The 27,662-nt window shown below is 41.8% G+C and overlaps 1 protein-coding gene across 1 annotated transcript in view; it reads right to left on the bottom strand.

The window, feature by feature from the left end:
* PDXK (pyridoxal kinase) overlaps positions 1-27,662 on the bottom strand; it is a 75,805-nt gene that overhangs the window by 28,110 nt on the left and 20,033 nt on the right. Inside the window, exons 2-3 of the mRNA XM_038421279.2 lie at positions 17,912-17,966; positions 4,512-4,616 (exon numbers count right to left, since the gene is read on the bottom strand). Coding sequence (XP_038277207.2) covers positions 4,512-4,616; positions 17,912-17,966 — 160 coding nt within the window. The remainder of the gene's footprint in view (positions 1-4,511; positions 4,617-17,911; positions 17,967-27,662) is intronic.

A 27,662-nucleotide genomic window follows, 5' to 3' on the forward strand; every position in this document is an offset into this window, starting at 1 on the left:
TTTGTTCAAAACACCAGTTTGAAAGTTCATAGTATAAACAGCATTGTTCAGGATGCAGCAAATGAGAAAGGGAAATATAAGTTTTAAACTTCATTAGCATTTCTGAGACTTGTGTTGGAGGCAGCCTTCTTGTTGAAAACCAATGTTATCTGTGAGGCTCCTAACCTAACAGAAGAAAACGTAAACCCGGGTATGTTACATGGTAATGACAGGGTAGGATTGCCGGTTGTGTACACATACCCAAGCTTTAATCCAACTAGCTTGGGGATGAGAGCAGTGAAGCCTCGGCAGTGCTGGCTGTACAGGCCCACCTGAAACCCTGTGTAATTACTTGCATGGATGGCTCACAATGACATGCAAGTAATTATTCAGCTACGACACGCAGCCATAGCTTCACTGCTCCAGTATGCAAACTAGTTTGTGTGTGTTTACACAGGATGCAGTTATACCCCGTGACTGCAGTATAGACATCACATTCACCCTGTCTCTAGCCTGTTTGGATAAAGATTTAACCATAGAACTCATTTTTAATATATTGTACCTTAAGTTTTCTTCAGATGTTTAATACTAAAGCAAGTTGGAAGCTGATTTCATTTCATCTCACTGGGCTCTCGTACTACTAGCATCACAAGTGATAAAGCTCTTTAGCAAAATGGTCTCCCCCAGCTTTTGGCTAGAAATGCCAACAGTAATTAAATACTTAAGTACATTTCAGAGTTTTCATTAATTCATAGAAATGCTTTTTTCTTAGAAACAGAGAAAAATGAGTGCAGTTTCCACATCCATGAAATCCGGTTTACTTCAGCAAGGAGGCACTGGTGTCAGAGGGGAGAAGTGGATTTATAATGAGCAGCCATCATAGGCTGATCTCTGTTGATTATGCTAACAACTATTCACCTTCTCAGAGAGAGTGTGTTAGTAAATTATTTACACAAATATCTCAAGCATTCCACAGAACTGGGGCTAATTTTTCCCCTAAGGTACCTCTTGTCAAAGTAACGTAACTGTACAGACAAGATCTGGGAGCAACCTTTCACAGAGGCAAACGTAACACAATTTAGGTTCACACAGCAATCATAACACTAGCTCTTCTCCATGTAACCCAGCAAAATGAGGGATCCAAGTGACAGTCAGATCCATCTGCCCCCAAGTTGACTTCATTTCACCGTTTGGTTTAATAGCAGGTGTGATCCAGGAAGCTCTTTGTGCAAACTGGCAAATAGCAGAGCAAGGCATACAGTTTTAAAGGGATTCCCTGGCTCAAGAATAAGCACATTAAGTTTACCAAAGAGTGGCATGCGAGGTCCTTTCTACCAAGAGCCAACTGCCCACTCACTGGTCATCACCATCATTGCAAAATGTATGTATGGATAATGTTTAAGAAATTATGTATCTGTACTGAAAAATTCTGTTATTAAGGTCTATGTGTTAAAGTAGGTCACCAGAAGGTGATAAATAAGGTTAAGATTCTGTCACGGGTATTTTTAGGAAAAGTCAGGGATAGGTTGCGGGCAATAAACAAAAATTCACGGAAGCCCGTGACCCGTCCCTGACTTTTACTAAAAATATATGGGAGGAGGTGGGGGAGAGGCACACAGAGTGCTGCCGGGGCTTGCAGCTGCTCCAGCCTCACCGCTGCTTCTGCTGCAGGGCCTGATCACTGCTGCTCCAGGCCTAGGGGGGCTGACCCCACCCCAGGCCCTGGGGCTGGCCGCGGGTCAGCTGCTCCGGTGGCTGTTGCTCCGGCAGCCCCCAGGCTCACAGCTGCTCCAGCCCTGCCCCAGAAGTAGTCATGAAGTTCCCAGAAAGTCACAGAATCCTTTACCTCCATGACAGAATTGTATCCTTAGGAATAAACATGCACCTGTCAGCTATGAGGAAAGGGATGCTTATCTTTCTCTGGTAATGTGTGTATAGTGCATTGTCTGCTTCACAATGGAGGACTATTTGCATTACTGATCCTGGTGCTAATAGAGAGATTGTGAAATCACCAGAAATAAGAGCTGCAGGAGGGTGGGGGAAAAAACATAACAGGGAGGATCATGTTTACAAGTAAAGACACAGATTGTAGGGGTATAACTGAGATATGGCCTGGCTCTTTCACCGAGGAAAGGAACTATCATTGTGTCCTGCCTTATGAAAGGAGGGTCACAGTCAATCTGGTTGGAAAATGCTGCAAAAGACTTTCAGTGAGCTAAACTTCATTAGACAAGGAAGTACCTTGTTAGTTAAGTCTAGGCTTTAGAATACAAATTATAATCTCATTTTACTTATAACCACGTGTTTCCAGTACTTGGACTTGCTACTTCTTGAATCTCTATAGTTTATTAAACTTTTACCTGATTTCACTATAATCATATCCAAGTGCTGTGTGTGTGAAGCAAAGCAGTGATCTGAAGTGGACCTGGTAAGCGGTGGTATACTGCTTCTTTGGGAGCAGCAAATCTGAAAATGCTGCGAGTGTTCAGTGAGCCAGGGCTTGACCGCTCTGGGGTTGCACTCAGAGATTGGAGTGTGCCTCTAGCTAATCTGGAGAGAGAGTGTGAGGCCCTGCACAGGCCTGCAAGGTAGTGCTTGTGTCGCCCATGGCCAATGGAGATGGGGATCTGACCCCCAGCAGACATAGAAAAGGCTTCTTCATGTTAAAGGTTGGTGGTAGTGAGGTGCGTCACAACCCTGGGAATCTCAGGAAGTGTCACAGCAGGTTACTGCTAAAGATAGCAAAGCACTGCTACACTGGATAACTTAGTAACATCCAACTCCCTTCTTTGGGCATAGCAGCCTCACTTATGGCCCTGGAAGATAAAAGGCTGAATTCCAAGCTCAGCCAGGAGTAGAGTGAGAACCCAGTGTTGAAATAGGGGTTCTTTATTTAGGAAGACATTAAACTAGTGTCTCTCTTCTGTCCATTTCTTTTATTTTTCTAAATGGGAATTGAGGCTCCCATGCAGACCTGGCAAAAGAAAAAAATCCCACAGACCAAAGCCACAGACACAAAATATTTGAAGTCATTTACAAAAAAAACAACTAAAATTTCTAGTTTAGAAATTTTTTCCAATATTTGAATGAAATGTTTTAGCTTTGAAAATATTATTTTTCTTCTTCCTCCCTCCACCCATACCTTATGCCACTGAAAAGGGGGGGGGGAAGGAAAACTAAAAACTTTTAATGTTTTGTTGAAAAAAACAAACAAAAAACTTGAGCATTTTTGAAAATTTAAAAACAAAAAAACAAAAAAACACCCAAAAAACCCAACCTTTTTGAAATTTCTGTGTTTTAAAAAAGGTCAATTTTTTATTAAAATATTTTTCATTCGAGAATTTTTGACCAGCTCTAATCACAAGGCACTGTTTGCAAAGAGCAAGGCAGAGGTTCTCAAACTTGTCCATAGTATGGTCCACACCTTATTAGACAAAGGACAGTTACCTGGACCACTTCATTTCAAATTCACAATTGCAAAAATAGACTTGGTTACAGCAAAAAATAATATAAATGAGCAATATATTTTTATAGCTGCCTTTTAAGGTGATTTAGCACTTGGGAAAGTTAGCATTGTCCAATCAACAAGCTCTTGCCTGACCATGAGGAAACACACTGCAGACCACCATGTACTAACGTTTGGGAAGTTGTGGAGGAAGATACAAGCCTCCAGTGACCTGGCCAACATTCCACTCTCAGAAAAAACAGGCTCTATTGTCCACGGCTGGGAATGAATATATAAGCTAAATATACAACTGCTGCCATTTTTACATATATACAGTCAGCACTGACAGGGCCAAATGGACTTGATGTAAGCAGGTGCAATCCCATTCACTTCAACAGAGTTGCACCCCACTTACTCTGAATTTGGCCCCAAGTATCCTAGCTCATCACTCTGTAAAGTGCTATCTGGAATACAAGAGGCACTGTTACCAATTTTTTTTAAAAAGTGTTTTACCCCAGACATGCTGCAGACACTCCTGTAAGAAGGACATGCCTCCAGATTGTTTCATGTGCAGTAAAGTGTACAAAGAATAATTTTCTGGAAAATCCTTCAGTACCTGTTTTTCTGGGAAATTATTCTACATGGCTGCAGACTAACCCTTCATTCAGGAAAAATAATACATACATGTGTCTCCCAACCAAATGGAACCCATTTACGCTGATATTCATTACCACATTAGTGTCACCTCATTCTGTGTGCTATTTAATATCCCCTTCACCTTGGAGAGCTCCATAGAAACAGGAGGGGAAATAATTCAGTAGACATGCAGTACCCTTCATGCCAGTTATGGGTCATAATCCCAGATCCATACAATTAAAGTCTCCTGTTATCTCTGGCTTTAAAAACACCTCCCTACATGTGGAAGTCATGTAATCAATCAATCTGGCAATCAATTTCTGCTTGAGTTTTAGAAGCAACAGCTCACTGCTATAAGAAATGCAGATAATGAAATTTAAAATAGATGCATGGCACTCACTGAAGTGGAATGCTATTAATAATCCACCCTGAAAGAAACATGAGCACTTACCTGTGAGTACGTAGTCATAGTGGTTGACATTGTTCAGTTTAAGCCCTTCATACAGTTCATGGAGTTCATCTGAATTTAACACCTGGCCCTTCCAGTGAGCATAACCTGGAAAAGGAAAGTCAACTGGTTTATCAAAGCCTCATTTTATATTTAGGCTCATATATTATACATGCAGGAATTGGCTCCCCTTTCACCCCCAAAAATAGTGTTGCTGTCAAAAATTAGACAGGTGAGTTGTTAACAGAACAATTACATTCTCAGCATTCTCTTAACCTTCTGAAAAGGAATTGTTTGTTAAAGGGGCCATCCTGACCACTCTAGAGACTGAAGTCCTGCATGTATCAGCAAAGCAAAGCAGAGAATACAAGCTTTCCCCTTTACAGCCTTCACCAACCAGCCCTGACCTGGAGGTCAGAGGTTAGTTTTAGTTTTCTTAGATTATGAATATGACTTATTTTATTTCATATTATACAATGCAACCTGACAGCAGCCAGACTGCTTGATAACAGACGTATTAGCGGAGAGTAAACGCCGCACACTGCAGCCACTCAGAATCTAGCATGCACGCGCGCACGCACACGTACACACACACACAATGTGCTAGGCCCCCTTTCCACTATAATGCAGTGAGGATAAGAGGTTCTCCATACAATTTAGCAAACAGGCTTATGTCCTTTAGTCTATCAGATCACAGCTATATGAAAGTCATACAGTGAGCAACTGCTCCACTCCATTGCACCCCACATCAGATAAAATACCCTTCATTTGGTACGTGTTAGGATATTCCTTCACCGTAGGATTTCAGCTATGACAGCGTTCCATTACAGTAACTTTATTTCAAGTAGCAGGATGCTCTTCTCAGTGACAGTGCATCTGTATTTTGGGGATTTTGGAATGACCCTATGGGTATCAGTAGGGCTTCAGGAACAATTATTACAAGCAAAGAAATATCATTCCATGCACTCTTATCTCCAGAAAGGTCTAAGAGTTATAAGTATGTATTTGAGGCTCGGCTCAGCACCCATTTCCGTCAATGGAAAGAGTTCAGTTGACTTCAATTGACACTGATTCAGGCCTTTGGGATCTTTAAGGCAGCATGTACCCAGTATACATATGTCTACATGGCTTGGAACCTCTCTACAGAAGAAGCTGCCTCTCTCTACTGTCACAGAGCCCTCCCTCCCAAGCTGCAGCCCCACTTTGATACAAGAGATGGTGCTGCCTCCAGAGAATTCTGTGAGGGTCCCACAGCTTGAACACTTCCTCCTGCCTTAGTCTGAATCTGCTGACCTACCAAGCTCATCATCTTATTGGGACTATGGAGTGCAGAATGCTACTTGAGGCACCTTCCCCGGCCCTACCCTCAAAGGAGAAAGGATTTAAAAAATTTTTTTGCTGTAGGGGTTAATTAAATTTGCTCTGACTTTTCTTTTTTATTCCAATTTCTGTTACTAGAATAATCATCAAGGGTGGTCACTGCTGACATAGGTACCTTTTTGTGTTTTTGCTCCTATAAACCCAAATACACACACAGCGGGTGAACAGCTGCATTCTCTTTGTCACCTCCTCTTACACATTCCAACATCAAAAAAATATTACTTCCAGCCAGCTGGCTGAAGGATAGTCACTCGATCCCCTGGCACTCTCTCAGTTAAATGTTGGGTTTGGGCAGAAGCGGACAAAATGAGGGCATGGTTCTGCTCTAAGTAGTGACTAAATAAAAACAGCAAAGTCATATGCCCCAATTAAGCAAAGTGCCTAAGCACATGCCTAACTTTAAGCATGAGTTGCACACTGAAGTCACATACCTCAAATACCTTGCTCAATCAGGGCCTTACTCAACAAATCAGCTCCCTGTGTTTGTTGGGAGTCATATCTGATGATGGCTTTAGTGATTCAAGAATTTTCTGTTTTTTTACTCCAGTTAGCTCTGCAGAGCCAACCCAGGTATGTAAGAATAAGCTGTGCAATGTGTTTCATTTTGCATATCAACAGAACTGTTTACCAAGTTCTAATCAGGTACACCTGTGTAAACCCAGACAGCACCAGGGTAGCACAGCTGTCACCAAGAGTCTAATTTGGTCAGCAAAACCTTGGTTACTGGCAGTGATGGGCAAAGTGGAAAGAACCCACTATGACCCTTACAGCCCAGGCTGAGTTTGCAGGGCTGGCAGCCAGAGAAAGAACAAACATCTTTTTCCTTGTAAACTGAGTGCATCCTATACAAAAAAAATCACCCAAAAGACAGACATAGGACTTCATTTTGCCATTTGTACAGTTACTTTCCAAGACAGAATTCAGGCTGCAGCTCCTGCCACAATGGAGCACAATTGAAGGCTGTATATACGGGGGTAGAGCCTCCAGTGAAGTGCAGCTGTAGAGCTGGCTTATCTAACCCTGGGAGGATTGTAACACTATTGTAACACAATCCTCATTTAGCACAGAGGTACCTACACTAGCCCTTTTACCTGCTGTGGGTGCAGAGAGAATGGCTCAAGCAGGAGGATCTTGGCCAAGATTCCCCTCTACCACGTGGATCTCAGATCGCAGTTTTGGCCCTTGGGGCCATTGGTTGCCACCATAAGTCAGAAGAGCAATCAGGCTGCTTTAGTTTACATCTAGGGACCAGCTCTGTACAGCCATCCCATGATTTAGGCATTATGCCCCCTGAGCTATGATCCTATGCTTCAGGTGAGGATTTGACCTATGCTCTGAAACACTATATACTGAAGGGGTCTGATATTAGTACAGTTATAAAAGGGAACAAAATAGAATTCTGTATGTGCAGCCGAAAAGATACAGGATGCTGTTTTGATGTCCAGTTTTGGCAACAGCTGCTACGCTACTACTGAGCTTGTGCACAAGCACGTAGACTCTGGTCTGCAGAAGGGTCAGGAGATAACGTGCTGCTCATCTGGGATGTGACTGAAGGGAAGCTACTGGCCTCAGCCTTTGTTAGCAGAGCATGAAATTAAAAAAAAAAAAAAAAAAAAAAAGCGCTCACTCCTTAGGAGCAATCCTGGAGAGAGACACAAGCTTTTCCTCTGAAGAAACAGAATCTAGGAAAAAAGCCAACTCCCTCAATGAAATAAATAATAAAGCTGTTAAATAGCCATGTTCACTGAGAATTTGGTCTGAAGAGGCAGCACCTGCAGGGACAAAAAGGGAAGACTAGCACCACATGCAAGTCAAACCACAGAAGGGCTACCACCACCATTCGCCTGGCCAGGTTTGGACCAAGAAGTTAGCTAACACTTTTTAAAAACAGAGACGTAACGTATCTTAACTAGTATTTTTAAACACCAGTACTGATGGGTGTAAGGCTATGGCTGACTCCTGCTTCTTTCTCCCCCTCAGCAAGGCCCCTTTAAGAACTCATCCAGTCCAAAAGAAATTCAAGATAGACCCAACAAGCGGTCCCATTTATTTACTCTTTTGGTTACATATTGGTCCTCCAGTCTCTCACCCAACAGTCCAAAATAACAGCATCTTTGAGACACTAAACACAAACTTGCATAGTGTCAACTGGGCACAGCCCCCCCTTTTCTGAGTGTCTGTCTGTCTCTGTCTGTCTGTCTCCTGCTTCTTGGGCAGGGTCTCTCCCAGGCCTCCCTGCCTGGGGTGCTTTCTCCTGCTTTTGTCAGGCTTCCTGGCACCCCCAGTTACTTTCTCCATCAGCCACATACTGCAGTTTTCTGTTGCCTTTTATATTAAAACAGCTGATTTAACCCAGGAGTGGCTCATCCTGTAATCAGGGCCAGCACAGTTCCTGGCTCTCAAGCTCATGGGGCAAGGTGCCCTATTATAACAGGGTTTCAATATCTTTAAGAATGGATTAGCTGCTCATGGGAGGCAGGGGGCAGGGAAACCTAGGTTTGCCCACAACCAGCTAACACATTTTAAAGTTACCAAACCCTGTACACACTAGTCACATTTTTAAACAGGACTATATTCCCCAATCTAGTCTAGAGATGCCCTTAGTGCAATTCTTCAATCAACCCTGTATTCAGTGCACTGCATATTGTATCCGTTTGGAAAACTCAGTGTCCCGGCTGAGGAAGTTGTGCTGATATCACCCTGACCACAAAATTTGGTGAAAGTGACACTGTGACCCAAAGCTCAGGGTGCAAAATAGTGACCTTTTAATATGCCAATTCAAAAGGAAACTGTCAAATGGGCATAAGAATTTGTGTATGGTACATTCAAGATTAAGGGCCTATCTGAAACAAGTTGCTACAAGAAAACTGATTAAAACAATGTGTCTCGTCAGTCTCATTCAGGATTGGTTACTAATTCCTATAGTCCAGGGAGCACATTCCGTCATATCTGCTTGGTCCTTGTGGCAGAAATAATTTGCACTATATGCATGCTTTGGACAGACCTGGTGCTTCAAGCAAGTAAAGTGATGAAGAGTTGCAGAGCTAAGCAAAATTACTGAGTGGCTTTCTGATCTGCTACCTCAGGGAAAAGGAACTTTTTTTTGTCCATGTATTTCATCATGGCAATCAGGGTCTCCCTTGACCAGCCAGCAGGCCATCTCACGCCAGGGTAACTGAAGGCACAGATTTAGAATTAGATTTCATGCCTCATAAGGTAGGGATAATCAACTCATGGCAATCATTACCCTGTTTCATTAACTATATTGAAAATGTGGTGAACTGTAAAAGAAAGCAAAACCATTTATTTGTGTACATGCTGTAGTTCATCCACATACATGCCATAGCCCTACCATGAAATAATATTTATATTTTGGCACTTAGCAATAAGAAAGTTCAAGATTGCACATTACTTGACTATTATTCACTTTATATAAAAGGGGAGCCAAGGAAGCTTAGATAATAAACAATTTGTACTTACAAAAATGACTGCACAACACTAAGGCAGAATGCACTATACTGAGAACGTTGGGGCGTGCTGGGTCGGCAGTGACTGGGTCAATGTACTAACCTTTTATCTTTGTAAGCCAAATTCAATACCTGGCTCACATTCTCCAGAAAGGAAAACATGAGCTCTTTCATCCTATTTTCCTGTTAATATTACAAAACCACCACACAATTTTGCTTAATTAGAAGTCTCTGATCAAGTCAAACCCAGGACTGGAACAGCAGAACATTGCAAATCAAGATAGAAGATTACATTTGCAGAGCTGTTTAGGGAAGTTTGCAGTACTCTTCTCCAAATGGTATCCAGCTCAAGCCAATGGTATAAGTCTCTCTCATTCATGAACACTACATTCACTTTCAAGTTTTAGGGATTTTCTTAAATGTAAAAGCAAAGTGCTTTTATAGCCTTTCCTTTCATCTGGGTGTGATTTCTTTTTGAAACTCCTTATATTTCAGATTTATTTTTAAGTCACAGAAGTATCTTGGTGTCTGACATCTCTTGCCCTTCAATCTGCTGTCATGATGTGTAAAGTCAGGTCTCTCCAAGGAAGGGACCAGGTTAACCCATCTGGATTTAAAAGGGACTGTGCCCATGAAGCTTTTGAACATATTTTCTTCTGGTCTTTTCCCCTCCACCACTCTTTTTCTTCTTTAAAAACTTAATTATAACTCAAAATCAAACCAAAACATACCCCACACCCTTCGGGGGAACATAATTTTTTCAGGGAAAAGACAGTTATAAATATATGTCTTGCAAAGAGATATGTGAGTCTCTGCTGTTTTTCCCCTTTTTCCACCCCCACGCCCCATCCCACTCAACACACATTATTCTGAAGCCTGAGTTTCTCCTCTAATGCTCCCCAAAATTGTACTGAGTGGCTTGAGTGAAAGCAAGAATCTTTAAAAAGCCATTAAGGAGGAAAGAAGATCTTGTGTTTATGACACATGGCAGGCAGGAGGTCTGAGTTTATCCCCAGCTCTGACACATAATTCATCAGGGAATTCTGTTAAGTCACTTAGGGCTCATCTATATAGCGAGTTATTGCGCAGCAAGCCAGGCTGTGAATGTACAGCACACCTGTTGGCCACATAATAACATCCCGTGTGGACGTTGCTACAGTGCAGTGAAAGTCCTGGAGTGTGGTTTAGTGACTACGCTTTCAAACAGCAGCACACAAAGCCGCACTCTGGGATTTTCAGTATGCTGTTGTAGTGTCTGCATGGGACGCTACTGCACGGCAAGCAGACGTGCAGCAGTTTCACACCCTGGCTTGACACACTATAATTCACAGTGTACACCTGGCCCAAAACTCTAGCACAGAGTTTCTCAGTCTGTAGCTACATACATGGAGGGATGCTGTGATACAGGGGAGAAAAAGATGGGCAAGGCACTATCATAATGTCTCACAGACCAGAGCTACCAAGAAAACCACAGAGCCTAACTCCCTTACTATGGAAGTCAGAAGTTCCTTGCTTTTAAAATACAGGCCATTTCTCTGGAACAGTTTCAGGCATGGGATTCAGAGTGACAAAAAAAGCACATTCAGTACATTCTGCCAACTAATCTGCCAATCACTTCTAGAAAGGAAAGCAGCATACCAGGATTTTTTTTGAAAATGCTAAATAAAGCCCTCCAAACTAGATTTGCATTCTTACACAGGGCGGGGGTTGTTGGATCAAACAATTAAAAAAGAAAAGAAAAAAGAGAGAGTATCTTCGTAAACTGTGTGACAGTTTCTTTTATGACAAGTTTCAGAGTAGCAGCCGTGTTAGTCTGTATTCGCAAAAAGAAAAGGAGTACTTATGGCACCTTAGAGACTAACAAATTTATTAGAGCATAAGCTTTCGTGAGCTACAGCTCACTTCATCGGATGCATTTGGTGGAAAAAACAGAGGGGAGATTGATATACACACACAGAGAACATGAAACAATGGTTTTATCATACACACTGTAAGGAGAGTGATCACTTAAGATAAGCCATCACCAGCAGCAGGGGGGGGAAAAAGGAGGAAAACCTTTCATGGTGACAAGCAAGGTAGACTATTTCCAGCAGTTAACAAGAATATCTGAGGAACAGTGGGGGGGAGAAATAACATGGGGAAATAGTTTTACTTTGTGTAATGACTCATCCATTCCCAGTCTCTATTCAAGCCCAAGTTAATTGTATCCAGTTTGCAAATTAATTCCAATTCAGCAGTCTCTCGTTGGAGTCTGTTTCTGAAGCTTTTTTGTTGAAGGATAGCCACTCTTAGGTCTGTAATCGAGTGACCAGAGAGATTGAAGTGTTCCCCGACTGGTTTTTGAATGTTATAATTCTTGACGTCTGATTTGTGTCCATTCATTCTTTTACGTAGAGACTGTCCAGTTTGACCAATGTACATGGCAGAGGGGCAATGCTGGCACATGATGGCATATATCACATTGGTAGATGCGCAGGTGAACGAGCCTCTGATAGTGTGGCTGATGTGATTAGGCCCTATGATGGTGTCCCCTGAATAGATATGTGGACAGAGTTGGCAACAGGCTTTGTTGCAAGGATAGGTTCCTGGGTTGGTGGTTCTGTTGTGTGGTGTGTGGTTGCTGGTGAGTATTTCCTTCAGATTGGGGGGCTGTCTGTAAGCAAGGACTGGCCTCTCTCCCAAGATCTGTGAGAGTGATGGGTCGTCCTTCAGGATAGGTTGTAGATCTTTGATGATGTGTTGGAGAGGTTTTAGTTGGGGGCTGAAGGTGATGGCTAGTGGCATTCCTTGCTTGTCACCATGAAAGCTTTTCCTCCCCTCCCCCCCCCTGCTGGTGATGGCTTATCTTAAGTGATCACTCTCCTTACAGTGTATATCAATCTCCCCTCTGTTTTTTCTACCAAACGCATCCGATGAAGTGAGCTGTAGCTCACGAAAGCTTATGCTCTAATAAGTTTGTTAGTCTCTAAGTTTCTTTTATGCGTGTATGAAGCACAATGTCATTTGGAGGCGAGTCACTTACTGTAACCATACAGTAACTACTCCTCACCAGGCAACATGGCGAACTGCTTCCTGGGGTTTTTGATTAAAAACACTGCCTTGTATTTCAGGATCGCCAGAGACTATAGAAAGCTGCATTTTCTGAGCAGTAGTCGGCAATAATCATCTTTTATTGTAGTGATTGAAAACAAGAACAAAAATGGCAAGGACAATTCAGAAGATCAGACCCATTAGTTGATAACAAATGACAAAATACAAAGAGAGCTAACAAGACCAAGCATAAATAGAAAGGAAAGGAAAGGAAAGGAAAGGAAAGGAAAGGGTGGGAGAAAAAAGAGTGAGAGGGACTGAAAGAACACAGGATCCAAAATGTCACAGTGGACTTTTCCCCTTTTAAACATATATAAATCTCTCTCTCTCACACACACACACACACACACACACACACACAGTGTTATCTGTCCCCTCTGGGATGTAGCACTCCCTTATAACTTCACAAAAAAGCAGCTGAATGTCATCTCTTCAACAGAAATTCAGCCATTTGCCTTTCTCACAACAATGAAACTGAATGGACTCTCATAAGATCTTTGCCTTTAAGAAAAGGCAATGCTGATCTTCCTCACTTCATTCAGTGCAACATTTGACTCTGGAAAATTGCTACAATATACAAATAGTAATCTAACTTGGCAATCAGCGCTGCTTTCCCCACAACAATAAAGGCTGTGTGCACTTGGTTATCTGCATTTGTCTGTGTGCATACATTAGTTGACCAGACAGCAAATGTGAAAAATCAGGACAGGGGGTGGGGGTAACAGGAGCCTATACAAGAAAAAGACCCAAAAATCGGGATTGTCCCTATAAAATCAGGACATCTGGTCACCCTAGCACATATATGCATGCATGGCTCCAACACCAGAAAGCAAATTAAAAGAATTCAACATTTATTTTTTTAATAATCTCATGATTCTAAAGGCAGTCTCATCATTTTGAGCTCTTGGGATTGTCAGTACTTTGCCCTTTTAGAAAAAAGAATCACTAATTTGTTGCTCCTCCCACCATCACCAGTAGCTGCCAAACCTCCCACATGGCCAACCCCCTCCCCGCTGGCAAACCTTTCCAAATCCTTTGGTGACACTATTAAAAAAACTAATATCCCTGTGTCCATTTCAAGAATCTGATCATCCTATTGATAATTTAATATGCTGGCCCTCAGAACAGTTTCCCTTTAACTTTATGGGCTAATTAAAATCTCTGAATCTCTTAACACTCCATAAAATTAATTTATTCTTGAAACAAAAGCAGTAAAAAAAACCTAGATGAAATCCCCATCAATTATACACATTTAGCTACCTATTGCAAGCAAATCTGTGACCACCTACATTTCTGGAATTTACAACAATTTTATCAAGTTATCAAAATATTGAAAAACATTATTGCACCAAAAGTGTGAAAGGAATTTAAATTGGACTCTAGCGATTTGAGAGCACTCTTGTACTGGTCAAAGGCAACCAGCCAACTAAGCAGCTTTTAGTCAGGGCCAAGTGTATGTTTAATTATTACTCCTTCCATGGCTTCCCCAGATGACCGGCATACTTTGGCTTCCTAAATGTCCTTGGGACATTCTTTCACCATCCTGACCTTGCGTCAAAGAATGAACTCTTGGCTCCACTGAAGTCTATGGCAAAACTCCGAAGGACTTAATGAGGCCAGGATTTCACTCAATGCTTCCTAGCAACTTGACTTATCCTTCCTGAATTCAATGGATCTCAAGATTTAATGAGAGAGACATGTTTCAGTGCTTGCTCTTGGAGTTTCGTTGGCAGTTAGCTGAGAGCACTAATTCTTGTTGCTCTAGAAGCCTTCTGCACATTGCTTCTAGCAGTGTTAAAAATATCCCAACTCATGCAATCTTTTGAAAGATGTTAAAACTAGGGCTGTCGATTAATCGCAGTTGTCACGGTTCCTTCCCCACTCTGAACTCTAGGATACAGATGTGGGGACCTGCATGAAAGACCCCCCAAGCTTATTCTTACCAGCTTAGGTTAAAAACTTCCCCAAGGTACAAACTTTGCCTTGTCCTTGAACCGTATGCTGCCACCACCAAGCGTTTTAAACAAAGAACAGGGAAAGAGACCACTTGAAGACGTCTTCCCCCAAAATATTCCCCCAAGCCCTATACCCCCTTTGCTGGGGAAGGCTTCATAAGAATCCTCACCAATTTGCATATGTGAACACAGACTCAAACCCTTAGATCTTAGGAGCAATGAAAAAATCTATCAGGTTCTTAAAAGAAGAATTTTAAATTAAAGAAAAGGTAAAAGAATCACCTCTGTAAAATCAGGATGTAAATACCTTACAGGGTAATCAGATTCAAAACATAGAGAATCCCTCTAGGCAAAACCTTAAGTTACAAAAAGACACAAAAACAGGAATATACATTCCATCCAGCACAGCTTATTTTACCAGCCATTAAACAAAAGGAAATCTAACGCCCTTCTAGCTAGATTACTTACTAACTTAACAGGAGTTGTAAGACTGCATTCCTGATCTGTTCCTGGCAAAAGCATCACACAGACAGACAAACCCTTTGTTCGCCGCCCCCCCCCCGCCCCTCCAAATTTGAAAGTATCTTGTTCCCTCATTGGTCATTTTGGGTCAGGTTCCAGCAAGGTTATCTTAGCTTCTTAACCCTTTACAGGTGAAAGGGTTTTGCCTCTGGCCAGGAAGGATTTTATAGCACTGTATACAGAAAGGTGGTTATCCTTCCCTTTATGACAGCAGTTAACTCATGCAATTAACTAAAAAAATTAATAGCAATTAATCGCACTGTTAAACATAGAATCCCAATTGAAATTTATTAAATATTTTGGATGTTTTTTCTACATTTTCAAACATATTGATTTCTATTACAACGCAGAATACAAAGTGTACAGTGCTCACTTTATATTATTTTTATTACAAATATTTATATTTGTATATATGATAAAATGATAAACAAAAGAAACAGTATTTTTCAGTTCACCTCATACAAGTACTGTAGTGCAATCTCTTTATTGTGAAAGTGTAACTTACAAATGTAGATTTTTTTGTTAAATAACTGGACGCAAAAATAAAACAATGTAAAACTTCAGATCCTACAAGTCCACTCAATGCTACTTCTTGTTCAGCCAATCACTAACACAAACAAGTTTGTTTACATTGACGGGAGATACTGCTGCATGCTTCTTATTTACAATATCACCTGAAAGTGAAAACAGGCATTTGCATGGCACTTTTGTAGCCGGCATTGTAAGGTATTTACATGCCAGATATGCTACACGTTCGTATGCCCCTTCATGCTTCGGTCACCATTCCAGAGGACATGCTTCCATGCTCGTTAAAAAAATAATGCGTTAATTAAATTTGTGACTGAACTCCTTGCGGGGAAATTATATGTCTCCTGCTCTGTTTTACCAGCATTCTACCATATATTTCATGGTATAGCAATCTCGGATGATAACCCAGCACGTTTGTTTTAAGAACACTTTCACAGTAGATTTGACAAAACACAAAGAAATGTGAGATTTCTAAAAACAGCTACAACACTCGCCCCAAGGTTTAAGAATCTGAAGTGCCTTCCAAAATCTGAGAGGGACAAGGTGTGGAGCATGCTTTCAGAAGTCTTAAAAGAGCAACACTCTGATGCAAAAACTACAGAATCCGAACCACCAAAAAAGAAAATCAACCTTCTGCTGGTGGCATCTGATTCAGATGATGAAAATGAACATGTGTCGGTCCACACTGCTTTGGATCGTTATTGAGCATAACCCATCATCAGCATGGACGCATGACCTTGGGAATGGTGGTTGAAGCATGAAAGGACATATGAATCTTTTGTGCATCTGGCACATAAATATCTCGTGATGCTGATTACAACAGTGCTGTTCAAACGCCTGTTCTCACTTTCAGATGGCATTGTAAACAAGAAGTGGGCAGCATTATCTCCTGCAAATTGTAACCAAACTTGTTTGTGTGAGTGATTGATTGAAGTAGGACTGAGTGGACTGGAGGCTCTAAAGTTTTACATTGTTTTATTTTTGAATGCAGTTATTTTTTGTACATAATTCTATATTTGTAAGTTCAACTTTCACGATAAAGAGATTGCACTACAGTACTTGTATTAGGTGAATTGAAAAATACTATTTCTTTGGTTTTTTACAGTGCAAATATTTGTAATCAAAAATAAATATTAAGTGAGCACTGTACACTTTGTATTCCGTGTTGTAATAGAAATCAATATATTTGAAAATGTAGAAAATATCCAAAAATATTTAAATAAATGGTATTCTATTATTGTTTAACAGCGCGATTAATTGTGATTACTTTTTTTAATTGCTTGACAGCCCTAGTTAAAACAGATAACTTTCTAAAAAAAAAAGCTAAGAATTCTCTTAGTCCATAGTTTATACGCTCTTAAATGCTCCGATACCACCTGCAGTTGGTAGGGATTTTTCTACTAAATTATGCACGACAATGCATACTGAAAGGGAAACCTAAAGAGCCAGTGTTACCAGCTCTCACAATTGTTATAGCAAGTCTCACAATACTGGTGTTTCTCTTCAAGCCCCAGTGACTGGAATCATTAGATTATGCGAGAATCTAAACTTTCATTTTTAAAAAGTTTCTAGCCCTCATGGATGCACAGAAAAGCTTGATAATGTGACAAAAATGCAACCAAAAGGCTCATAAACCAGAAAGCAAATATGAACCCAAATTGTATTACTTTAAAAAATAATACACGACTGTAAGCCACACATATTTTGGGGGGGTCAGGCTCAGGATATTCAAATGTTTGAAGTTAGCAATAATGGAATATTGATAAAAGAGGCAAGTGACTCACTGTACAAGTGCCACTGCTGGAGATTCCTCCACTCTCAGATAACCTGTGTTGGTGATGCAGTATATGTGTTCTATTTCACTGCCTAATGTCTTATATTGACATGATATCTCCTTATGCAGTTTTATTTCTTCTAAATTGGCTAACAAAAAAAAAAAAATCCATTCACCACTAAGCAGCAGAATGGAACGCATTACATTTAAGCTATGTCTACATTTAAAAAACTGCAGTTGTAGCGCTTCCGTGTAGCCATTTACTGCAGCAACAAGATGTGTTCTCCCATCGCCGTTATAAATCCACCTCCCTGAGAGGCAGTAGCTAGGTCAATGGATGAATTCTTCTGTCAACCTAGCACTGTTTACACAGGGATTTAGGTCTGCTTAACTACATCGCTCAGGGGTGCAGATTTTTCACACCTCAGAGACATAGCTATGCAGATGTAACTTTTCACTCTAGAGCAGTCCTTAGATTTAGGCCTTTATTCAAAGCCTATTGAATTCAATGGGCTTTGGCTCAAGCCTTGAACACTGTTATCCTGTCTTGAATCCAAAAGGAGGAGATCACTGAATGATTCATCTTCTTTCCAATAACATGCAATCAGGCTGAATGAGTGTTTTGTAGGCCTAAAGTCACCATAGTGGATGCACAATAGTACTTCAAGAGCATGCGTGCGTATTTACCTGTGTGGTTTGAAAACTGGACAGAATTCACAGGATCAACTTCAAATCCCAGAACCTGCAACACAGAATAAAAGAACACTATTATTATTAAAACAGAACTTTCTTCAGAATGCCACTCAGATCATAAAATGGAAGACAAAGGTTACCATGGTCTGTTACACATTTAGAAGCTTAGAATGTGATTTAAAGTAAGAGCTGAGTAACCAGTGTTAAACATACAGTACTTTAATAGAGGAAGGGGCATGGAGAGAGACACACAATGGACCCACCAGAAGAGTGGAGCTCCATATCTGAAAGAGAAGATTTGCCTGGAGGCCAGCAGGCAGAAGCTAGTAGAGCAGCATTCTTAGGGTCTGAAGTAAATCTTGTCCAGGCAATGACACTTCTACAATTCAAGGGGCCAAATGAGCATAAAATCAGAGGGGGTAATGGAGAGTGTAACAGGGGGAAAAAAAAGTTCTCATGGTTCTGAAAAAAAAACAAAAACTTTTTCATAGATTTCAAGGGCAGACAGGACTTCTGTGATCATCTAGTCTGATCTACTGTATAGCACAGGCCATAGAACTTCCCCCAAATAGTTTCTGTTTGAACCAGAGCATATATCTTTAAAAAATAAATAAGTCCAATCTGGCAATTTTTAAATCAAGTGACAGAGTATCACCACAACCCTTTGTAAATTGTTCCAATGGTCAGTTACCCTCTCTATTAAAAATCTATACGTTATTTCCAGTCTGAATATGTCTACCCTCAACTTCCAGCCATTGGATTGTGTTAGACTGAAAGGCTAGTTTCTTCTTCTTCTACCATTTGCAGTGCTTGCTGACTCACCCAACAGCAGTTTCATTAGCACAATGAAGGGCCTGAAGGCCACCATGAAATCTAGTCAGTTGACATTTGTTGATAGCAAGCACCATTGATTGACGGAGACCACAGTGACAAAGTGGGTCATTGCGCAGACCCCAAGGGCTAGACTGAAATATTTGTTCCTCATACAGGTACCTAGATTGTAATCAATAGACCTCTTAACCTTCTCTTTCTAAGCAGATTTAGCTCCGTGAGTCTACCAATATAAGGCATGTTTTCTAAGCCTCTAATCATTCTCATGGCTCTTCTCTGAACCCTCTCCAATTTATCAGTGCTCTTCTTGAATTGTGGGCACCAGAACTGGACACAGTATTCCAGCAGCAGTCGCACCAGTGCCAATACAGAGATTGAATAACCTGTCTACTTTTACTCAAGATTTCCCTATTTATATCCAAGGATCACAGATTTCCCTATTTATATCACCTATTTATATCTAAGGATCACATTAGTCCTTTTGGCCATAGCATTCATTGCACTGGGAGCTCACATTCAGCTGATTATCCACCATGATCCCCAAATCTTTTCCAGGGTCTTTTCAGGCAGGTGGGTGTACAAACACTGTTTGCCCCCAGATTTAGATTTCACAAGCTTTTATGAAACTCAAGACCATGAGGAATTATTATTTTTGAGATTTTATTTTGGTGGCAAAGTGTTAATTCAATGGAGGCATCTTAATAAAAAAAACCTCAAACAAATAAATTTCCTTTGCAATATTTGCAATTCAAATAGGTTCTGATTGCCTAAGGTGGGGGGGAGAGGAAGGAAGCCCAAAGTAAACATTTATTTCCTCCCCCACCTCCCAGTTAAAAATAATCTATTGTGTTATTACTTAAAAAGACAAGGCTGGGGAGGGTGGGAAAAATCAGTGAAGATTTTTAACTTGGCACTGTCCATTTACTAGAAAGAGATAGCAATAACTATATTTTTTTTATCTGGTGTTCAAGCCATGCTACAGTTTGATCCACCACTAAAAAAAAAAATCTAATACAAATCTGACAGCACACTGACATTTAGTATTTGTTTTCACATCCTCTTTGCTACGGATAAAATTTCTCCTCAGAAGAAGAGCTGCTATATATGGCTCTGTGAGTCATGGGAGACAACAGTAATGATGCAAAAATAATCCTGTATGATCCATTTTTAGGCAATTTGCTAGAGGGTTAATTGAAGCTTTTGCCAGTCACACTCTTCACTGGGAGACACATCTCTTCCTTGTCATCAACAGCGTAATACCCTCATGTAAATCAAGACCATGTGAGCATTCGTGCCAGCAATAAGACTATCTTAAACACATACACACAAAACTAGCAGCAGGCCTGGAGCAACAAGAGGCTGGCGGAATCTGCTGCAGATGATGTTCCCTCCTCCCCTCAGATACTGTGCAGCTATAGTTTTACAGTCCATGTTAGACTTCACATGGGGTCTCAGAACCGATCTCTTACAAAAAGGCAGGTGTTAGTGCGCAACTACAGGAAAAAATAATCCAATAATAATGCTAGACAGAAAGGTGGGTTAGTGTACACTGGTTTGATTAAAAGTAGTGTCGAGTACTACACCTGCTCCAGAGTCAGTTTGTGGTTTTTTAGCTATGTGTTTTTGTCTCCAATGTCAGGTTTCAGAGTAGCAGCCGTGTTAGTCTGTATTCGCAAAAAGAAAAGGAGTACTTGTGGCACCTTAGAGACTAACAAATTTATTAGAGCATAAGCTTTCGTGAGCTACAGCTCACTTCATGAGCTGTAGCTCACGAAAGCTTATGCTCTAATAAATTTGTTAGTCTCTAAGGTGCCACAAGTACTCCTTTTCTTTTTGTCTCCAATGTGTGCATCTTTCACACATCAACAGACAACACAGGAAACAGACTATAAAACAAAGTGTTATCAAATGTAAAGAATAAACAAACTAAAAATAGATACAGAAAGTTCCCTAATTTTTGTCAGATATTATTTGGACCACCCAAGATAACAGCAGAGAAATATTGTACAGGAATGCAAGATTTAAGAGAGGACCTGTGTAACACAGGGGCCAAGGCAGGTATTAATACCTCTACACCTGACCATCTTCTCCATATTTCCCCAATGGGGGGGGATCAGGTGTGGTCTCTACTGAAAGATAAGAACTAGCTGATTGTCATGGTTACTGCGAGATGTTTGCACAGAAAACAATTTTTGAGTTTAGTGTAACATGTGCACTAGTATGATCCAGATCTGTTGGGAGTGAAACCTACCACCTGAGAAGGGGGAATCTGAGCGCTGACCCAATCAACATGAGAACAATGAACATCTGTGGAGAAAGCCTATGTTTACTGTCTAGACTAGATACAGGGCAGAAATTTACAGACAAAAAATGAACCCCAGAATGTTCAGAAAATTGTTACACTCAAATCCTGTGCCCTAAGCAGAGTGAAAACTGCTAGTCTGCTGGAGGAAAGAGCGGGGCTCATGGAGCCCGGAATGGAGCACCTGTGTTACCAGCAGCCAGTGGATGAGGAGCATTTCCCCTGGTGGGCACAGAGAGGGCTCCCTCCAGTTGTAAGCAGGTGGTACCAATTCACCTCAGACACCCCTGAACAGCATCACAGCCTGTCTCTCACTGGAGCTGGAGGTATTATTTCAATCTTAAGAAGACATATCCCTGCTAGCGCTGTGCTAGCATGCTAAAAATGGAAGTATAGCTATACCAGTGAAAGGTGCTGGAGGTGCTAGCTGTCCCAAGCACAATCCCATCTGAGATCCTAGGTACATATTTGGGTGTCGAGCCCTCTTGCTGCACACACTGCTGTGGCTACGCTACCGTTTTTAGCATGCTAGCTCGATCAGATGTAGTGCACCTATGTCTCTGCCATCTGGAAATGACACTTTCCAGCGCCCGTGTAGGCATACTCTCACTCTTCTGGGTTCAGCACTTCTCATCAGAACCTGCTCTGTGTTAACAACAAAAGGCATCGGCAACTAGCGTTTTAGAGAGAGAAAGAGAAGGCACTAATTCTCCTGGGGAAACAGAGCAACGGCTTTTCAGTGACGGAGCTGCAATTCAGACAAAGCCAGAAGCTGGATAGTTTCAGTATGGTCATTACTGTCAGGCAGGATAAATAGTATTTCCCCGCCCCCGACAACATATAATGAAGTTCAACCTAGTTTGTCATGACTTCTAACTTGTCTTCCACGGCTTTGTCCAAACTATTATTTAAAGAATGATGTTAGCACATTTGTTAATGCAGGCTAACATTACGCCTTTAAACCCTACTGTAGACAAGGCCAAGATGAGTACTAGGACTTAACTAATATTATGTTCCTATAGTGTTATGTTCCTATGTACGCATACAGAGACCACAGACCTCTGTAGCAATGATTCATCTGAAACAATAAAACATTGCTACTCTGTTTAGAACAAGTTCTTTTTACAGACACTTCCACCAGTACTAAAGATGTTACTCCTAGATTGGGGCAGGGAATGAGGCTCAGGAAAACGTCTCACTACTACTCTGAACACAAATTCAGCCTAATGTTTGAATATGAGACTCATAAAATTGGATCCATATGGCAGTTTCGCACAGTTTAATCATGGAAGAAAGAATTCAAGCTGGTAACTTTGTCATGGTTCACTGAAGCAGACAGAAACTAAAGACTTTGCCTGTCAAATATGGCACAGGCCACTCAAGTGCCACCTTGTCAATTGCCTAGTGGGGTTGCTGCAGTGTGATAAATGTCCTGAATATTTTACCTGTGACACAAATGGCTTTTTCCATTGCCTCCTGAACTTTGCTAGACATCACTTTGCTACAAGCAGCACCAAAAAAAGTAGATATTAATAAACCATACACTATTTATATAACACAAATTATACAATGGACAGACATCAGTTCACTCACTGCTGAATGCAGCAACAATACACAGCAATCTCTTCAGAAACCAGTTAAGAAGACTACTGTATCCAATTGGAAATGTGGAGGTTGGGGAACATTCACATGGGTCCCAAGTTTAGATCTTAAGACCATGTTTTTGTATTTGTTCTACAATGTACCTTTTGATCTATGTATAAACAAATAATTTAAATAGAATACAGTGAGTCAGCTTGGAATGTTGCCCACATTAGATCTAATAAGTCCTAAAACACTTTCCAATCTGGGGCTAGATTCACTACTAAAGGCACAGTGAATTTTAGGTTACTACTTTCCTATGCCAATCTCTGCTTGGGAAAAGGGTGTTACATGCACATGTACCCTGCCCCATCCCCTCTGGTGAGATTGCTGCCCTTAGTTTGGAATGTGGATTATCGCTGGAACTCCACAGGAGCAGGTCCTGCAAAGACTATTGGAGGAATGCACGGAATCATTTTATCTCCCAGTTGCCCTGGCCACACCCTCTTCCAGGTTAGCATCATCCGCCCTTTGGACTGCAATGGCCCTCTACACCCCCTTTGGCAGGGGGAAGTTCATGGATTCTGCCTCCTCTCCCTACCCCTAGCTATCTTTCTGCCTTGGACATACTCCACAATAGAATCATAGATCCTGGGTGAATCTAAACCAAACCCAGTCTGTGTTGGGGGGGGGGGGGGGGGGGGGAAGAATTCAGCTAATCCCAAAATAGAGACTGCAAGATGTCCTCAGACGAGGCTCAATTCAAGCAGAGTTCTTCTGAAGAGCCAAACGAAGGCTGCTCACATTCATCTCATACAATATAACTGACCTCTACAGAAATCTTGGTGAGAGGAACTGGAGGTGTTTATTAAAACAAATCTCTGAAGAGTCGGATGCTACCATAGACAGATGAGTCTGATAAGCAGAAGACATGACTGGCGTATCCCTACTATCTCCTTCAGCTAATGTTTGAAAAACTAAATAAAAACCTTCACACTCATTGGACAAGGATACAATAAAAATATGACCAGCTATGAAACATGGAATACAACTTTACAAATAAGTTCAACTTAGCTTTAAACCTTCCCCCACAAAGACAGAAGAGAAAGAGACTGACACTGTCCTGCTCTGCCTGCAATGCAGAGGTCACTATCCTGGACTGGGGGTGGGAATGTGGGTCACCCATGGAGAAATGGATATTTAAAAGATACTTAAAGGACTTTTACTAAAAGTTTGCTTTTTTTTTTTTTTTTTTAAAAAAAAAAAAGAGATTGATTGTCTATCTTTCCTGACCACAAACAGGAAAGCAGAAGCTCAACTGAACTTCAGATGCAACCATCCTCCAAAACTTCAGGTTAGACTATGACCCTAGATCAGGATCCTAGTATCTACAGTGAACCAGTCTAAAACTCTACATCCAAAAATACCTCTGAGGTTTGATATCCAGATCTGTACTGCACAGCTCTGGCTCATGTCTAAATGAAAATTTATTGTTTTTGTCTATGGTGTTTAAGTGTTCTTGGGATAATTATAATTGTTTAAAATTTGCTTTTTCCCCTCCCCCCAGAAGGTATTCAAGTTATATATTTCTGTTATTGATGCAGAATATTTCTTCACCCCAGCTCCACCATTCCCAATGGAGAACAACCAGCTTAAAATCACCCCTTGTTTGAGAAAGTTTGCTTAGTTGTTGTTATGACTAGCACCTAAACTTAGTAGAAATGGAAGATTTAGAAAAAATATTTTTATCATGTTCAGTTTAATTTGTGTGTTGTTGTGACCCTAGGCATCCTCGTGTTCACACCCTACACACAACTGCACTGGAATTTGTACAAAATATGCCTTGTGAGGCATCTTTTGAAAACTACCACCACATTGGTGAATATCATTGTGAAATGCATGGGGCAACACTGTGTATGGAATTAGGGATACTCACTGATATTATACTTTAAAGTCTGTGACTAAAAGGTCTTTAAACCAGGCATGTCAGCAGGAACTGATAAGCAAGTTCTCTGAAGACAAAGAAAAGAGACCAAAACCTCCAACCCGGTGTGGCAAAGTTCAGTGGTTATTCATTTGTGTTGAGGTTGCAGGAAGAACATTTAGCTTGTAAAATGGCAGCAGAAAGCACCACATTGGAACATACCAGGAGACACCTTAATCAAAATAGAGTTAGCCTCCCAAAAGAGACAGGAGATCAAACTGACCACTGAAACAAAGGCAGATCTTGAGATATAAGGACACACAGAAAGAGTCTGAATTATCCTTCATCTGAGGAGACAAGGAAAACCAGTAGCTTGGACTATGTGGGGATAGTCAGCCAGCTCTTGCTGGGAAAGGAAGACTGGTGAGAAAACTACCTTGAACAAAAACTGAATCTTGCTAAGTTAATTCTTAGCCATTAGAAAGTATATTTGTACTTTTGTTTGTGTGTAAGCATTTCCATCTTTATTTCTTCCACATGGTATCACTTAACCAGGGGTGGCCAACCTGAGCCTGAGAAGGAGCCAGAATTTACTGATGTACATTGCCAAAGAGCCACAGCAATATGTTGTCAGTCCCCAAACAGCTCCCCCACCCCACTCCCAGCGCTTCCACTGCCCTCCCAATCAGCTGTTCATGGCATGCAGGAGGCTCTGGGGGGTGGAAGGAAGGGGTGAGGAGCGAGGGCACTGCAGGCTCAGGGGAGGGAGCAGGAAGGGGTGGACTGGGGGCAGGGCCCGTGGCAAAGCCAGGGGTTGAGCAGTGAGCACCCGCTGGCACATTGGAAAGTTGGCGCCTGTAACTCCAGCCCCAGAGTCGGTGCCTATACAAGGAGCCGCACATTAACTTCTGAAGAGCTGCATGTGGCTCCGGAGCCACAAGTTGGCCACCCCTGACTTAACCCATGTCCTTTTGTTAACAAACTTGTTTTATTCTTACTATCAATCAACTCAGTGCTGTGTTTGAGGGAAGGATGTGTTTACCCCAGTTAAATTAATAAGCTGTCATGTACTGAATCTTTAAAAGAGCAGGAAACTTAATGCCTTCTGTGAATGCACAGCGATATGGGCTGTGCATTGCAGAGACTGAGCTCTGAAGAGCTCAGGGGCTGGAGTTCAATGATTGTTACCTGCTACGCAAAGTTCGGGCTGGGAGAGCCTTGGGGAGTTTGCCAGTGAGGAAGACAGACTGTGGTGGCAAACAGCTGACGCACAGTCTAACCTCCAGCAAAGTTTACTCTTGCTGACAGTGGCTCACAGCTCTCAGTATCCCAAGCAGAGTGTTACATTAGGAGCAGGGGGTGGTTGGATGGGTCAGGGGTTCTGAGGGGGGGCAGAATGGATCAGGGGTTCTGAGGGGAGCAGTCAGGGAGCAGGAAGTGGGAGGGGGTGAATAGGGGGTAGGGGCCAGGCTGTTTGGAGAGGCACAGTCTTCCCTACCTGGCCCTCCATACAGTTTCTCAACACCGATGTGGCCTTCAGGCCAAAAGATTTGCCCACCCCTGCTCTAGAAGATGATAAACTTTTAGGTTCTAGTTTTGAAATGAATATCTCTAATATTTTGGCTACTTTGCTTTCTCTTTCCCCAGAAATAAGTGCAGCATGTTATTTTATTAAATTTTTCATTTTTAACTTTTTCTACTGTATAACAAAATTCTGATTTTAGAACAGTTTACAAAACTGCAATGACACTGTTATATTTAAGGGGGAACAAACCATCAGGTACTGTCATTCAGACTGGAAGAGGGTTATGGATTGACAACATAACATTTACTGCTTCTCTTCCCTAAGAGCAAAGGGCAGTGGGTTAACATGGACCTTCTCATTAGACTAAAGACATCCATGAATAGCCTAGAACAGGGGTTTTCAACCTTTTTCTTTCTGAGACACCCCCACCCCCAACATGCAATAAAAACTCTACAGCCCAGCTGTGTCACAACTGTTTTTCTGCATATAAAAGCCAGGGCCAACATTAAGGGATAGGAAGCAGGGCAGTTGCTCGGGCCCCCACATCACAGGGGGCACCGCAAAGTTAAGTTGTTCCGGCTTCAGCTTTGGATGGTGGGACCCAGGGTCCTGGGCTGCAGTCCCTTGCTGTGTGGCTTTGGCTTTCTGCCCTGGCCCCTAGAGAGTCTAATGTCCTCCATACTTGGCAGCCCCACAGGGGGCCTCAGGCTTCTGTTTGAGAACCACTGGCCTAGAAGGCACTGTGGTTTAGTGGACTGAAGAGTAAGCCAGGAATTTAATCTCCTCTCTACCACAGATTTGCTTTATGATCTTAAGTAAGTCACTTCAGCCAAAGTTTAAAAAATTTGGGTGGCCTTAGTTTCAGATGCCTAATTTAGGACACCTTGGGCTGATTTGCAAAAAGATTGCATGCACATAGCTCCTATCACCTTCACTTTGAACCAAAGGTCAGGCTTATCTTCACTGCAGAAGTAACACAGGTGTTGCCCCTAATCCAGTTCCCATCCGCCCACAATCCCTCTCACCTGAATTTGGCAGTGCTTTAAATCCAGGCTACTGAGTGTGAGCTATAGTCCTGGTGCTGCTGTCACTTGGCAGTTAGGATGTAGGATCAGACAGTCCTCCAGTGCCTTCCCACAATCCCCCCTGCCCATGTGCCCAGAAGGATAGACAGGTTCTCCCACAATTCACTGGAAAACAGAGTGGTTTAGTTTATTGCAGCAGAAAAAAATCATGGGATATACTTCCTAAAAGTGCTAGTGCCTCACAGGGGTGAGTAAAACACAAGTGTGACCCCAGTAATTTAAATATGGCTGCTCACACACAGGCAAGGTTAACCAGGATGCTGATCACTAGAGTCACCTCAGCAGTGAAGAAAGAACTCTTAATAGGAGGGAAAGGGATGCAGAACAGCCCAAGTGCCACTTGGTTTTGTTTTGTTTAAGTGAGGGAGCAGCATGGCTGGGCCACTACAGTTAACATGATTTGGGGTGGGGAGAGGGAATAGATCAGCCCAGGTGTGGGAGGAAGAGCCCGAGTGCCTGAAGACTTCTTGTATACCTAGCAGAGGAGCAAGGACAGC

The sequence above is a fragment of the Dermochelys coriacea genome, chromosome 1, assembly GCF_009764565.3.
Source record: "Dermochelys coriacea isolate rDerCor1 chromosome 1, rDerCor1.pri.v4, whole genome shotgun sequence".
Classification (NCBI taxonomy): domain Eukaryota; kingdom Metazoa; phylum Chordata; order Testudines; family Dermochelyidae; genus Dermochelys; species Dermochelys coriacea.